At 44.8% G+C, this 14,837-nt stretch overlaps 1 protein-coding gene across 3 annotated transcripts in view; it reads right to left on the reverse strand.

Moving 5' to 3' along the window:
• The window catches only part of C9H1orf21 (chromosome 9 C1orf21 homolog), a 113,715-nt gene that overhangs the window by 5,518 nt on the left and 93,360 nt on the right, over positions 1 to 14,837 (reverse strand). For all 3 annotated transcript variants that reach the window (XM_064664070.1, XM_064664071.1, XM_064664072.1), the window contains 2 exons: positions 7,466 to 7,542; positions 3,068 to 3,128 (listed from right to left, as the gene is read on the reverse strand). In XM_064664070.1, coding sequence (XP_064520140.1) covers positions 3,068 to 3,128; positions 7,466 to 7,542 — 138 coding nt within the window. The remainder of the gene's footprint in view (positions 1 to 3,067; positions 3,129 to 7,465; positions 7,543 to 14,837) is intronic.

A 14,837-nucleotide genomic window follows, 5' to 3' on the forward strand; every position in this document is an offset into this window, starting at 1 on the left:
CTGTGATTTCAGGCAGGCCTAATTTTCAATAATGATGATCACACTGACACCAGGTGAGCTGCCTCCTTCCCAGTGCCTGTCTCTGCTCCATTTTCCTCCTGAACTCTTGCTGCACACGTGTCTTTTTGTCTCCAAAAGCCAGGCTCATGACAAACAGTGTTTGGACAATGCTCTCAGACACAGGGAGGGATTGCTGGGGTAGTCCTGTGCAGGGCCAGGAGCTGGACTTGATGGTCCTTGTGGGACTCTTCCAGACCAGGATGTTCTATGATATGACATCTCCCTACTGTTTCCTGTGCTTAACTCTACCCAGCTACTCCCAGTCTCCCACAAAACTTTGTATCTCTGGCTTCTCATCAGTTTTTTCAGTATTTTAAGCTCAAATTCTGGTGTCTCTGAAACGACTGGGTTGACTCCAGCAGAACCAACATCTAACCCTATGTGCAAGGCTGACTTTCACATTCTCAGGCAGTGCTACCTCAGCCTTCATTCCAGTATTTCTTCCTTCCAACAAACCCTATGAATTGAATTACCACAATCACACGCAGTTCCATACAGGCAAGTTCAGCTCCAGCTCTCCAGGCAGGGACTCAACGCAGAGACAGGAACAGATGTCTCCCTCTGAATGCCTCACAGTGTTTTGACACTGAATTTTGGTAGAAAGGAGCTCCACTCATTGGGGTTGACATTCTGGTTTTTACCTTTGGGTGGCATTTGCAGGAGGCAGTTGAGCTTCGTAGGGGCAGCCAGAGAGATTCTCCAGACTGTTTTATCACAGCTTTTTTTGGATCTGCAGGATTCATAAACGCTTCAGCTGATGAAATGTCAGCCTGTGTTCTTTCCACTTCACACTTTGATTGCAGAAATTTTATTTTAGCTGACCTTCCTGTCCATTTAATGGCTGTGAGGAGTCCAAAACACCCGTTTCATTTTCCTGTCTAATGCGCAGCTCACACGTAAGAGTTTTGTTACTCACTTGTAATAAGTGACCCAACACCCCCTGAGACTCCAACACAAGCTGAGGGATGTTTTGCTCCTGCCTGTGGAGTTTCTGTAGGCACAGCCCAGAGTTGGTGACAGACTCCGTGTCTCCATCATCAACCCAATGCTGCTCATGGCCACGGTTACCACGGGAACGTTACACATGTTTTGGGACCTCATCAGCCACAGGCAACACCCCCCACTTCTCCAAACAATTTCAGCTGCAACTGGTGAGCTGCTCACTGATAGAACTCGTTTAATTGTTTGACAGTGTCCTCAAAATGCTGTTTAGGCATCAGACAAAACCCCTCATGTTTTCCAATCTTTTTGGCATTTGTGGCAATACCTAGAAAAAAATGTGTTATGGGCAAAGATTAATTAAAAAACCCCAAACTCTCCCTTAGGAAGACTATTTCCTCAGGCACAGGAGGTCCCCAGAGAACACAAATCCCATGTTCAGCTGCACATTAACTCCTGCCAGTCCCATCAAGTGTCAGCAGCTTGAAAAGCAGGAGAGCCCTCTCCTTCTGACAGATGAACTGTGTATTCCCTCTAAACAAATTCCTGACGGAGAAGATAAATTTGTACAAATGCCCTGGAGATCACCTGTAACATCTGAGAGCATGATCCAACCAGCCAGGAGACATGGGGAGCTGCACTCAGTGTGGCAGGAATGGGATTAGTGCCCTGAAACAAAAAACTAACCAGAACTCATCATCAAACACAGCCTCAGCTGGCCTGGACTGCAGATAACACAGACCTTTGGAAAATCCATTTCACTGGAGATTTTGCATTTGACATTATGGAAGGGGATGATGTCCAGGAAAGGCATCTGAATATTCATAGGGTGATGCATTTACTCAAAGGAGATGTAGCTATATTGTGGATATGTAGAAATTCTACTTTTAAATGCACTTTGGTTACATAAAATCTTACCCCTGTGAAATATCGGTACAGAAATATTCTTCTCAGGAATCTACAAACTTCTCTTCACTTCTGCTCTTTCCCTTTATCTCAATTTTTGCTTTCATAATTTATATTCTTTTTAGAGAAACAAATTTGTTGCTTGGGACAAATAAGAGATTTGTCACCCCTTGTAGCACTCTGACTCCTAACACCAGGAGTGCTGGCAAAAATGGCAGAAATTCAGAGCCATCCAAGGAAAAATTTCCCTTCTACTCTGCAACCCAACACAACTTAATAGAATAGAATAGAATAGAATAGAATAGAATAGCAGTATTTCATTTGGAAGGGACCTACAAGGATCATCTGCCCAATGAACTGAGCACTTCAGGGCTGACCAAAAGTTACATCATTGTTAAGGGCATTGTCCAAATATCTCTGAAACACTGATGGGCCTGAAGCAACAACCAGCCCTCTGGGAAGCCTAAACCAGTGTCTGACCTCCCTCTCAGAAAAGGAATGTTTCCTCAGGTCCAGTCGGAAATTGGCAGTACAAATTAGCTTACTGCAATTGAGGGGAAATATTTAATATAAAGTATTAAACAAGACAAATTACTCCAAACTATGCAGTGTAAAGGGTGTACTGGTGCACGAACCTCAGCTCAAGGTATAAGCAAAGACTGAGATCTAGACTTGATCCACACAGTCCACTTAATTCCTCAAGCCTCAGTTCCCATCTGTACTGGGATACAATTATTCATAGGATCATTTAAGCTGGAAAAGCTGTCTAAGATCAAGTCCAATGCTTTACCAGCATCAAGATTCCAGTTGTCTCCCACAGAGATTAAATGAAATATCAAATTAGTAAAATCCCACTTTGCTCTTCTCCTTTATCCATGATATCCTGGACATTGGAGTTAACCTGCCATCCATCCTAGACTGGTGATGTTCCCACAAAACAAAGGATTCTCCCCAGTACTGCCCGCAATCCCCACTTTTCTGGTCTTCTTTGCACTTCATCTATCTAACCAAGGAGCAGTTAAGGGGATCTTTGGGCCAGATCCCTTCCAAACCATAGAGAATGTGGAGTGCTGCAGCAGGCAGGTCCAGCTGTCCTCCCCGTGGAGCTGGGAAACCTGTGTGTCCTCCCCTGAGAACGTCCATTTACATCCCTGTGTCTTACCTTTTCAATTTTTTCATCAAGCATTCTGAAGAATTCTTGTTGGCTTTCAGAGATGTGCATGCTGGAAGGCAAAGGAACAGTATCAGCACAACACAAATTTTTCCATTATAGAACACTGATGCTGCAGACCAGGGTTGCTGAGGGACCCAGCTGTCAGCTTTCACCATTGTGAAAAATAAATCACTTTACACTTTCATCTACAATGTCAATTTTTAAAATCTTTTTTCTTTTTCCTATTTTTGGTTTACTCACAAAAAAACTCACTGCATTTAGTTCTGTATATGTGTGCTACGCTTGGGATGGTAACTAGGACACAGGAGCATCCATGGAGGAAATGAATGGAGGAGACCATTCCCTTTTCCAGGTGGGCTGCCCGGGCCAGTGGGAGCCCCCTCTGCATCAATACAGGTTTTCCAAGGCTGCCAATTCCACCACCACCAAATGAAATGAAATGCCAATGAGGTTAAAGTCTTGCACTGGAGGATCTGCGCATCCTGCTACAGGTGGGCTCTGCACCCAACACCCAGGTACGCCTACGAGCCCAGGCTGGACCTTCCCTCCCAGAGGGGTGGTCCCTACAGCTCCCTGAGCACACCCAACAGGTTATTCACAGAATCATTTAGGTTGGAAAAGCGCTCTGAGATCATCCAGTCTGACCATTCCCCCAGCACTGCCAAGGCCACCACTACCCCGTGTCCCCAGGTGCCACATCTACACACCCTGTAAATCCCCCGGGACGGGGACTCCACCACTGCCCTGGGCAGCTGTGCCAATGGTTGACCACCCTTTTCATGAAGAGATTGTCCCTAATATCCAATCTAAACATCCCCTGGCACAACTTCAGGCCATTTCCTCTTGTTCTATCACTTGTTACTGGGAGGAGAGACTGAAAACTCCTACAACCTCCTGTCAGGGAGTTGTAGAGAGTGGGAAGGTCCCCTCAAGCCTCCTTTTCTCCAGGCTGAGCCCCCCCAGCTCCCTCAGCCGCTCCTCATCAGATTTGTGTACCAGACCCTTCACTTCAATTAATTCTGCAGCACCAAGAGTCTCAGTGATATGATTTTGGATTAGCAAAGAGGGCTGGAAAATACTCCTTTTTGTTGAGGGTGGCACAAGACCACAAGCCCTTCCCCAATGGGGGACTTGCAAGCTAAAAATCCAGGAAGGTGGGACGTCAAGGAAAGGACGAGGAGACAAAGATGAGGATGTTGGCAGACAGTGTTTGGGGTGGGTCTGCTTTATGTATGTTAGAGGATGGGGAGAACCTCCTTCCTGCATGAATAACATCCCTCCGGGAAGGTGAGGCCGGAGCATCCTCTGGACCCGCAGCAGGGAGGAGCACCTGGGCCCACGGGGGGCTGGGGAAACGTGCCAGGGACTCAGTGTGCAACAAAAAAGATGCAGAAAAGGAAGGATGAGGACTGGTGCCAGTGTTAACAGTGATGCCAAACGGTCAGAAGGACACACAGCTCTCGGAGATTTTCTCCAGCACAAAAAGCTGGCTTGGTTTGCTGCATTCCCACCCTTTTCCTCAGAGTGATCCTTTCAGCTGTCATGAGTTAATACTCTCCCTAAGTGCCCAACAACAGGCTGCACTTCCCTACAAAGCTCAGCATTCAGACTGCCCTCGCTATCAGGATGAACATATACAATGATTTGCTTATGTTGGACATAAATGAAGGCTCAGTTCAGAAGCGAAGGTTTCAGAAATGGCATTAAAACCTAAAGCTGGTGATTCAGGAGCAGGAACAATTCACCTTTCAGTGGTTGTGGGAGTTTTTGTCCCCAGCTGTCTGCCAGTCCCCCAGGTTCCCACCTCCACCTCAGATGGGCAAAAGATGCTTGTTTGGGACAGCTGGCCCTGTCACCTGCATGTTCAGGTGTCTTGGAGAGGGACTTTAGGGCAGTACAGCCCTTTCTTGGTAGGTAAGTGCTTGAAAAGCAGTTTTGCCTTTGCAACACCATAAATCCTGTTTCTAATAAAATGAGATGATACTGGAGTGACTCACCCCAGCCATAAATTGTAAGAAAACTAAAAGAAGGCAGGGGGGAAAAAAAAGGAGGATTGCATTGCTATATACATGAGAATTCCCACAGGAAGTCCTAAAGACCTGACAGTCTGTGATCTTCACACAAGTTTGTCTGGGCAGGAAAACTGCCCCACAATTTAGAGACAAAAGAGGAGCTGTGTATAACTGTAAAATCTACTGCAGGGCAGGGAACTGACAGAATTAGTGAACACTGGAAGAGTCAGAAAACCATCAAACCGAAGCTGAGTTCTTGGAGAAGAGAACAGAAAAAAAAAGATTTCCCCAAATCGAAATGTGGATTTAATTCTCCATGTAAGAAGCACATCAGAAGGCATGAGAACACATTTTTAAATGTTTCGTGGCAGGCTGATGAAACACATTTTGCCAAAAGCAGAGATATTTATCCCCAGTATCAGCACTGTCTGAGTGATGAATGGACTCAGAGAAGCTCTGCCAAGAAGGAGTGAGTAAAAACTTCCCTGGGAACTTAATCAGTAGAATTTAGGAACACCTGCATCCAGCTCTGGGGTCCCCAGAACGAGTCATGGACTTGTTAGAGAGGGTCCAGAACATGCCATGGAAATAGTCAGAGGGCTGGAGCACCTCTGCTCTGGAGACAGGGGGTGTTCAGTGTGGAGAAGAGAAGGCTCTGGGGTGACCTTATTGCAGCCTTTCAAAATATCAATATATAACATGGAGAGGGAATTCTTAGCAAGCCAGTAGTGACAGGACAAGGAACAACAGTCTTGCAGTGACAAGAGGGCAGGGTTAGATGGGATATTGGGAAGGAATTCTTCCCTGTGAGGGTGGGGAGGCCCTGGCACAGGTTACCCAGAGAAGCTGTGGCTGCCCCATCCCTGGAAGTGATTTATCCACTCATTTCTGCTCTGTCAGCTGAGTAGCCCTTTTCCCCCCAGTGCCACCCCTCCCAGCAGCCAGAACCGTCGTGGTTTTTAGAAGATAAACCTTTAAAAAAATAATTGTGCGTGATAGCAGCTATTTGCTGACCTGGCATTTAGCAACTCAAACATATGTAGCCACTTTACAAACAGAAACGCAGTGGTAACTTGGGCAAACAGCAGAGCCTTGGGCAAACAGTGGAGCTTCTGCCCAACAACCTACTGTGACATTCTGCACCTCTCTCAGAAGTTTACTTATTTTGGTAGGACTGGCATAAAAATATTTACCTCTGCCAGTGCAATGAAAAAAAATGGGCTTTTTGGTGATTCAATGTCAGTTCTGATTTCTGCAGGAACCTTTAAAATGATGGGTTTGATGAAAGAATGGAAACCCTGAACCCATGCAGTTCCTCTGGCTTGGATGTACCAAGAGATTACCCACCAAAAGAACAGCCCTTTTCTACCCCAGACTAATTAGCCTCATGTTAGAGCATCTTAAATACATCTCTGACCCTGCTGGGAAGGGCAGAGCCACAGTAATGAAGTACAGCTTTGCTAAAGTGTGATTTTACCTCCACCTCCCTCCTGTGAGTTTCTTTGCAATTACATCCAAAGCACTTATTTTTTCCCTTTGAAAGGAGGCTGAATTATACTGTCAGTTGATTAGGAAATTACTAAAGTTTCCAGTCTTGAAACCGTGTTCAAAGCACTTGATATTCAGTAAGTTAAAGTTAATAAGTGCCCTGAGGGCAGGGCATAAAGAACAGCATTTCCATAGTGTTCAAAATCCAGCAGCAGAGCTTCTTCACTTGTTTGTTACGAACCTCATATACAGCTCCATGTAATCTGTTATTTCCAAGCCAATTAGTGATTAAATGTAATGATGATTTAGATAAGAAATGAATTACTAATATCAATAACCAGTTCTGTCACAAGAGTTAAATATTTCATGGCACTGACTGACCTCAGCCAGGGTATGGGCACAGAACTGTCAGCCAAGGGTGGAAAAACTCTCAGCAACAAACCCCCCCTCATTTTAACGTGACCATTCTAAATGGAAGAAGTTTACTATTCCCAATCCCAGGCAATACAGTTGCTAATGTACACCAGGAGCAAAAACCTCCCTGGGAAATTAACTGATAGTATTTATGAACAGTAGTGGAGATATAATTTTAGTTATGTGCAAGTTGTATAGAAAGCTGAGAAACAACACAAGATGGGTCTCCAACCAGCCATGACAAGATGCCTCTCACCTCTTTTTAGGTCCTTTGCTGTGCAAAGGAGAGATGCTGCCCAGTGTGTTGCTGGTCTTGGGACATGAGTGACCTTATCTACTCAAATTGAGCATGGTTTAAGGGCTGCTGGAGCCACCAGCCGGTCTGCACTAGGCAGCAATCTTGAATCTCACAGACACTGCTTAACCCTCTGTTTATTTGTATTATGACTTAAACAACAAAAATTGAACTTACTTTGCTCTGGGTTGATGTACTAATCCTGGGATCTCTTTATTAGATTTAAGTCTGACGTTTGAACTGGCACTTTTTTCCTGAAACACACAAAAAACACACAACAGAGATACCATCAGTATTCATTTAAGCACACAAAGGGAGAAGACAGGCACTTGTCATCACAGTGACACACTGGGCTGGGTTCAGGCTCAACCTGCAGAACCCAGTGAGGAAAGCTCAGTGAAAATTAAATTAAAGGCAACACAACTGATGCAGTGACCCCACATGGACAATTTTTAAATGCCATGGGCTTGGTGGTGTGGGGGAACTGCCTCTGGGGCACCAAGCAAAATCCATGGAAAACGAGGTGTGCATCTGTGGCTTGGCTCCTCACAGAGTTGTATCAATAACAACATCAACTAGCACCTTTGAGAGGGCCCCAGAGTAACCCAGGCTTGCTCAGAACAGAGCTGAGAAACAGTAACATTGTGGAAAACCATCTGTGGGAGGAAGCATATGTTAAACGTGGCAGGGAGAAGAGCAGCAATGGCAGACTTGACCTGCTCAGCCAGAAAATCGGGAACAAGGAAGGAAACCAGCTCTGGAGAGCCCATCATAAGAAGGATGTGGATCTGCTGGATAGAGTCCAGAAGGCACCACCAAGAAGTGTAGAGGGGCTGGAGCCCCTCTGCTCTGGAGCCAGGCTGGGAGAGCTGGGGGGGGTTCACCTGGAAAAGAGAAGGCTCCAGGGAGAAGGCTTCCTAAAGGGGCTTCCAGGGAGCAGGAGAGGGACTTTGGACAAGGGCCTGGAGTGACAGGACAAGGGGGAATGGCTTCCCACTGCCAAGGGCAGGGTGATACTGGGTACTGGGAGGGAATTGTTCCCTGGGAGGGTGGTGAGGCCCTGGCACAGGTTGCCCAGAGAAGCTGTGGCTGCCCCTGGATCCCTGGAAGTGTCCAAGGCCAGGCTGGATGGGGCTTGGAGCAACCTGGGCTAGTGGAAGGTGTCCCTGCCCATGGCAGGGGGTGGGACTGGATCTTTAAGGTGTCTTCCAACCCAAACCATTCCATGTTTATAGACAAGAACACAACCATGTCCTCTGCAGAGGACAAGAACTGTTAAAAACATCTTAAGAAAGGAATGAGAAGGGAAAAGAGATGAGAGCCAGCACAAGGTAACACCTTGTCATCATGTCATGAGCTTCTGTAACCCAAAACTTAGTGCACACATGTATCTATTATCTCCAAAATCCTTGAAAAGGATAAGGCCCCTGCCAGATCCTCCCAGTGCCGTGTGCTAGGGAAAGCTGCTGGTGCAGATGGGAGAGGTCTGAGTCAAATCTTACAGCTTACCCGCTCCACAAAGCCCTCTGAGTTTCTTAGCCATGACAATTTAAGAAACATAAACCCAACAATTAGTGGGTTTGTGGGTAATTTTGGTGGGTTTGTTTAGCCTTATTTAGTCTTTGAGTGTCTGAATCACACAAGGCAATTTTGGAGAGGGCTACTAAATCACTGAGTCAAAAAAAAAAAAAAAAGAGGCTGTCTAGCAGTTAATATTTTAATGAATAATTCCACAAGGGATGTAAACATCAACTGCCTCAGCATCTTTGGCACTGTTTAATGCATATCTTCTAATCCTCCTAAGCAGAGAACTGTGTGTTGCATGAAAATAGTGAGAGAGAAACAAGCCCTTCCTCCAAGCTCTAACAAGTGTCTGTGTGTTTGCTACATCCCACCAGCCACTGCCTGCCCGTGATGCCGGGATGTCAAGTCAAATCAGCAGAACAGAAGATAAAATCCCTTCTTTCAAAGCATCTCCTAGCAGTGTGTAGATGTTGTGTGTGATGAACATGCACGAACCTCTCATGAGCTGATGTCTGACTCTCACAGCTGGCAAGCAGAATGAAAAGAGAGGGATGGGTCTCATGGGGGAGACACTCGTGACAACACCAACACCTGAAGTCAGCTAAAGCCCAACCTCGTGCATCAGGTGAGCTTTTATCATCAGATTTACTCCAGGGGAAGGGGAAAGGGAAGGGAGAAGGGGGAAAGGAAGCTCTGATCTACAGCTCCTGTGTTGGGAGCTTTGATAAATCACAGCAGGGCAAACTTGACTTCCACACCTCTGCTCATGCTTTGGTGTCAGTGCAGCTCTATCAGGAGTTGGAATCAGCCCAAATCCCAGCCTAAAGAAACTTCTGGCACTTAGGAATGAATAGAAAGACATAAGAAAAATATATGTTGCCTTCTCTCTCTCGGTCCCAGAGCAATATTCAGAATATTAACAGACTGACATAGGAAAAGGGAAATAAAATATCAGTTTACTTGACTTCAAGATTCCACAGTTTATTCTTTCCCTCCCATTGCTCCTCATAATTAACACACCTCAATTATCTATTACAATTCTCCTGTTTAAGCAGAGATTATTTTACCTTCTCCATCTGTTGCTCAGCAGGAACAAACAGAAAAAGGGGAGTTAAGAGAAAAATAAACCCCAAGCAGGTCTCAAATTGGCTCATTGCTTTGTTTCTAGCTATTATTTATGGCACTGATATGTCATTGCACCGATCGAAATATTGGCTTTGATAAAAATAGATATTCAAAAACAATTCTCCCAAATACAAACAAATAGACTATTTTTTCCTCATCACTTTGAAGACAAACTGACTCATCAGAAATTAGTGGTCTGGCTTCTAATATTCTGCTAACAAAAAAAAAAAAGCTGAGACGCTCTAATGCAGTCAAATTATTCTTTCAGGCTGACTTGACTTTGATTGAAGGGTCACTTCTCTCAGTTCAACCTCATTTTCTCCCCTATTTAACAATAAATAAGTTACCAGGCATCAACAGAACCACACCTGGTTTTAAAGCCCAAATCTGTTGCAAATGGAAAGGAATATGCAGAAGTTTGTTTTTAATCTGGCTCTGCTTATAAGGATTATTAAAAGTAAGTGCAGTAAATGCTGCCTCACACCACAGGCTTAAAAGGAAACCCTCCAGGATGCTGCACTTGGAGAGCAGCATTGGCAAAAAAGGGGAATAGTGGACATTTTCCTCCCCATTATTTTGCAATTAATCATTATCAAGGTAAAACTGTCATCCAATCAAGGTGATTTCATTTGATAGATTTGTTAATTATTGTTAATTCCTCCATAAAGGACGCACCATATCCACAATTTCAGGGCACTAACAGATGGCAGTGACTCTGCTGCCAGATGCTATTAACACAGCAACAGCCACTACTGCCACTATAATTAAATATCTGTCAACATTTCCCTTGATGCTTCCCCTCTTATGAACCCATTTCTACAGACATGGGAACTTCATTGGAAGGATTCTGCTTTTCTTCATCAGGCTGCCACAGATGGACTCAGGTAAGCTGTTAATAGTCCTTCTTCTCGACACTTTTAACACTCAGCTTATTAGAGAAGGGCTGATTTTTAAGAGATGCTTCCATAAGAGGTGCCATATTTTATGAAGAGACTATACTTTATTTTAAGCATCTTTAAATTTATTAAACTGGCCAAGAATTCAAAGATGACAGCAGCAACACCACTATGTAATCTAATGCCTAATTTTGATTAACTTAATCACATATTGGTCTTTAATTGTTTTTCCTCTAAAGTTACAAGAATTAAACAAATACACAAAGACTTTGAGGGGCTGGAGCGTGTGCAGGGAAGGGAAGGGAGCTGGGAAGGGGCTGGAGCAGCAGGAGCAGCTGAAGGAGCTGGGGGGGCTCAGCCTGGAGAAAAGGAGGCTCAGGGGGGACCTTCTGGCTCTGCAACCCCCTGACAGGAGGGGGAGCCGGGGGGGGACGGGCTCTGCTCCCAGGGAACAAGGGACAGGAGGAGAGGGAACGGCCTCCAGCTGTGCCAGGCGAGGTTTAAATTGGATCTGGGGAGAAATGTCTGCACTGAAATGGGGGTCAGGCACTGGCACAGCTGCCTAGGGCAGTGGGGGAGTCACCAACCCCAGAGGGATTTTGAAGACATGTGGATGTGGCATCTGGGGACATGGGGCAGTGGTGGCATTGGCAGTGCTGGGGAATGGTTGGACTGGACAACCTCAGAGGTCTTTTCCAGACAATTTTACATTTCTAAGTCAGTAGCACTTAGTGTAACGGGGTTCTTAGTTTCCAGTCTGGTTTTGTTTAATTTGCAAAAGGCTGAAGTATCCAATTTGTAACCTGGAACCACCAATGTGGAAGGTGGCATGTTCCTCCAGATTAGTATAATTTTAAAAATTAATTTGTCTCTGTAGATTTGCTATTAAAATATATTTGAAGCAAACAGAAACAACAAAGGTCTCTCCAGAGAGTGACCATGTTTTTACTCAATACTGGTAGTTTACAGCCATTCAAATATTTTTAAAATAATATTCCTGATTTATATCAAGATGACACTTTTCTTCAAAGGAGCCCACAGCACCTTTAAACTGCTTTCTGGAGCCATGTAATTCATCATGAAAATAACTTACGGGAAAAATGAAGTGTTTGTTTTCTTTTTATATCATAAACTATTCTTTAAAATAACTGTATTTGAAAAGGAGGAAACCAAATGCATCAGTCAGAAAGAGAATGAAAGATGAGATGTAAGATTTTAATATGCCAGCCCAGCATTTTTTACCTCGCTCAGTCATGAGGACAAGCCCCGGGTAATAATATTTCACATGGACTGTCTTGATGCATCAGGATGAACAAGGGAGAAGTGAACCTATGAGATTTTACTTGAGTCTCTTTGCTTTATACACACATAAGTATTTATTTTTTGTGCTATCCTTTGACAGAAAGAAAGCCTTTCTTTTTTTCTCTATCTACCTGGAAGCAAAACCACCTGAAAATGTTATTTAGTGTAACTTTATAACCAAGGGGCAAATCAAGCATTGAAAAATCTCAGATGCTGGTCAAAAGGGATTACTCTTGGATGCAGTTCCATCATTATCCCTGCCCTAATGTGTACATGCACCTAACGCAGAAGGGGGTCCCTAGGCACAGAGCCATAGAATCATACAATATCCTGGCTTGGAAGGGACCCACAAGGATAACTGGATTCAGCTCCTGGCTCTGCGCAGGACAGCCCCAGAATCACACCACGAGCCTGAGAGCACTGTCCTCCAGGTGCACATCACCTCCAAAACATACACCAGAACCTAAAGCCAGGGCTTAGCAATGAATGTGACCTTCATGGCACACACACAGAGACAGAGAAATGGATGTTCATGGGGAGGAGACATCTAAGAAAGGTGTCACAGTCATCAGAAGGACCTTCTACCTTTCCCAGGTAAGTCTTTCTGAAAAGGAACCTTCTACTTGCAACAGCCAGTACTGGCACAAACTCCCCTGATCCCTCCACTGCCCCTCCCAGGGCAGTGTGGGTGCAGTCACAGAGGCTCCTGGACACACAACTGCAACACAAGACAGCGGGTGGTGGCCCTGCTCCCCCCTTCTTGCCCCAGGCTCCTACAGAACCTGTGTAACCCACCATGGGAGTTCAGTTTTAAGGAGCACCTTGTATCTGAGGCACTTGAGGCAACAACAATGCCCAGCCGGTCTGTTCGAGGCAGCGCTGCTCCCTGGAGCACCCTGGTCCTCAGGAACGAGGACCTGGAAATGTGGCAGTTATTTGTGGATTTGGATGAAGCTTGAGATCACATTTCATAATAAAAAATCTGTTTTAAATGGAATACTGTAATAAACATTATTGCTGTATCAGGCCAAAATCCCCTCAACTAAGCATGAAGGATTTGCCCACAATGCCTTACTCCTGTCAGCATCTCCATCCTTGGAGAAGTCTAAAAGGTGTCTGGACTTGGCCTTGGGCAGGAGGCTCTAGATGGTCCTGCTTGAGCCACAGGGACCAGATGACTTCCAGAGGTCTCTTCCAACCTCATCCAGCCTGTAATTCTGTGACAAAGTATCTTCCTTAATAAATCAGACACTGAAAAAAACCACTTTTGAGTTTTACCCCCAAGCAGCAGTGGGAGAGACCGGAGCCATTCAGGCATGCAAAGGGAAAGCAGCAGCAGACACAGTGCCTGGCATTTATTCTGGAGAAAAATCCGATTCTGCAAAGCCAGCCAACATCCCGCAGTGAGTCTGCACTGACGCAGGGAGTGTAACCCAGGTTTGGCAGAGAAAACCCCTGTGCTTTCACCAGAGACCCAAACTATGTTCCAGACCTCCTCCTGAAACGAGCTCTTAACGGAGCTCCTCCTTCCCAGGGTAATTACTGGGAAATTCTACTGTAGCAACTCCAGATCCTGCAATGCAATATGGAAGAGCAGGATTCAGAAAGCCACAAAACCCCCCGAAATTTACTTAGAATGGGATAAAAACCGGTAAAAAAAAGAGAAAAGTATAAATCCTGAGCAGCTTTCTACAGCCCATCAGAAAGGCACCTGTTGCTGCAATCTGAGAAATTAGAGAATGCTGCTTTCAGTGGTTATTATAATAATAAATAAATAAATACCTACATACAACCTACATGGAGATCCTCCTCCAGACTGGATCATCTACTAAAAAGAAGCCAACACAGAAAGCCAGGGCAAGTGCAAGCGGGAAGAACAAAATGAGTGCTGGATTACAGGGAAACTGGGGGAATTTGGAGACCAAGAAAAAAGACAATGAGTTCTAGCTGAGAACACACTACAAATTCTGAAAATGGTTTAAATGAAGCTTAATTTACCCCTCCAAGGGAGGAAGCAAAGCTTTGTGCTTTGTGGCAGGGCCACAAACTTGCTCTGTCCACAGCTCTGGCTCTGCTGCCTCTCCAATATTGAGCTCCCTCTCCAAAGACACCCAGTCTGAGGTTACTCGCTGTTCAGGTTTCCTGGATCTGCTGTTTGTGTATTTGGTGAAACTGGTGCAATAACTAGTTTCTAGCTGCTTTTTAAAATGCTTTTGAGATGTTAAAAATTACAGTGCAAGGGTTATTCTAAAAAACATCTGACATGCCCATTACACTCAACTCGCGCTGCAGGAGCTCAAAAATCAGAAAAATCCAACAATAAGTGTAAAGTTGGGGAAAAAAAGAAGAAAAATAAAGGAAGAAGAAGGAATATGCTCCATCCGGAGTGAGTTGCAGGACTTCTCTTGCAGTATCTAAATACAGTTCACCCTCAGCCAAAGTTACTGGCCTTTGAGCTTTGATGGAGAACATCATTAAAAAGCAGGGGAAAAAAATGAAGGGCAATTCCCACCATGAAAGGGTTTTCACAGAGCATTAATATTTACTAAATTTAATAGGCTACAACTTTCTAAATATTCTCATCAGCTTTTCAACTCCTTCCCCCTCCCAGCCAATATTAGAAAGTCTGGACTAATTGGTTACAGTAATTCCAATTAATTCTGTCAAGTAACCAGACACCAGGAAGGCTGTAGACAAACTGA

Source organism: Pseudopipra pipra, chromosome 9, assembly GCF_036250125.1.
Source record: "Pseudopipra pipra isolate bDixPip1 chromosome 9, bDixPip1.hap1, whole genome shotgun sequence".
Taxonomy (NCBI): Eukaryota; Metazoa; Chordata; class Aves; order Passeriformes; family Pipridae; genus Pseudopipra; species Pseudopipra pipra.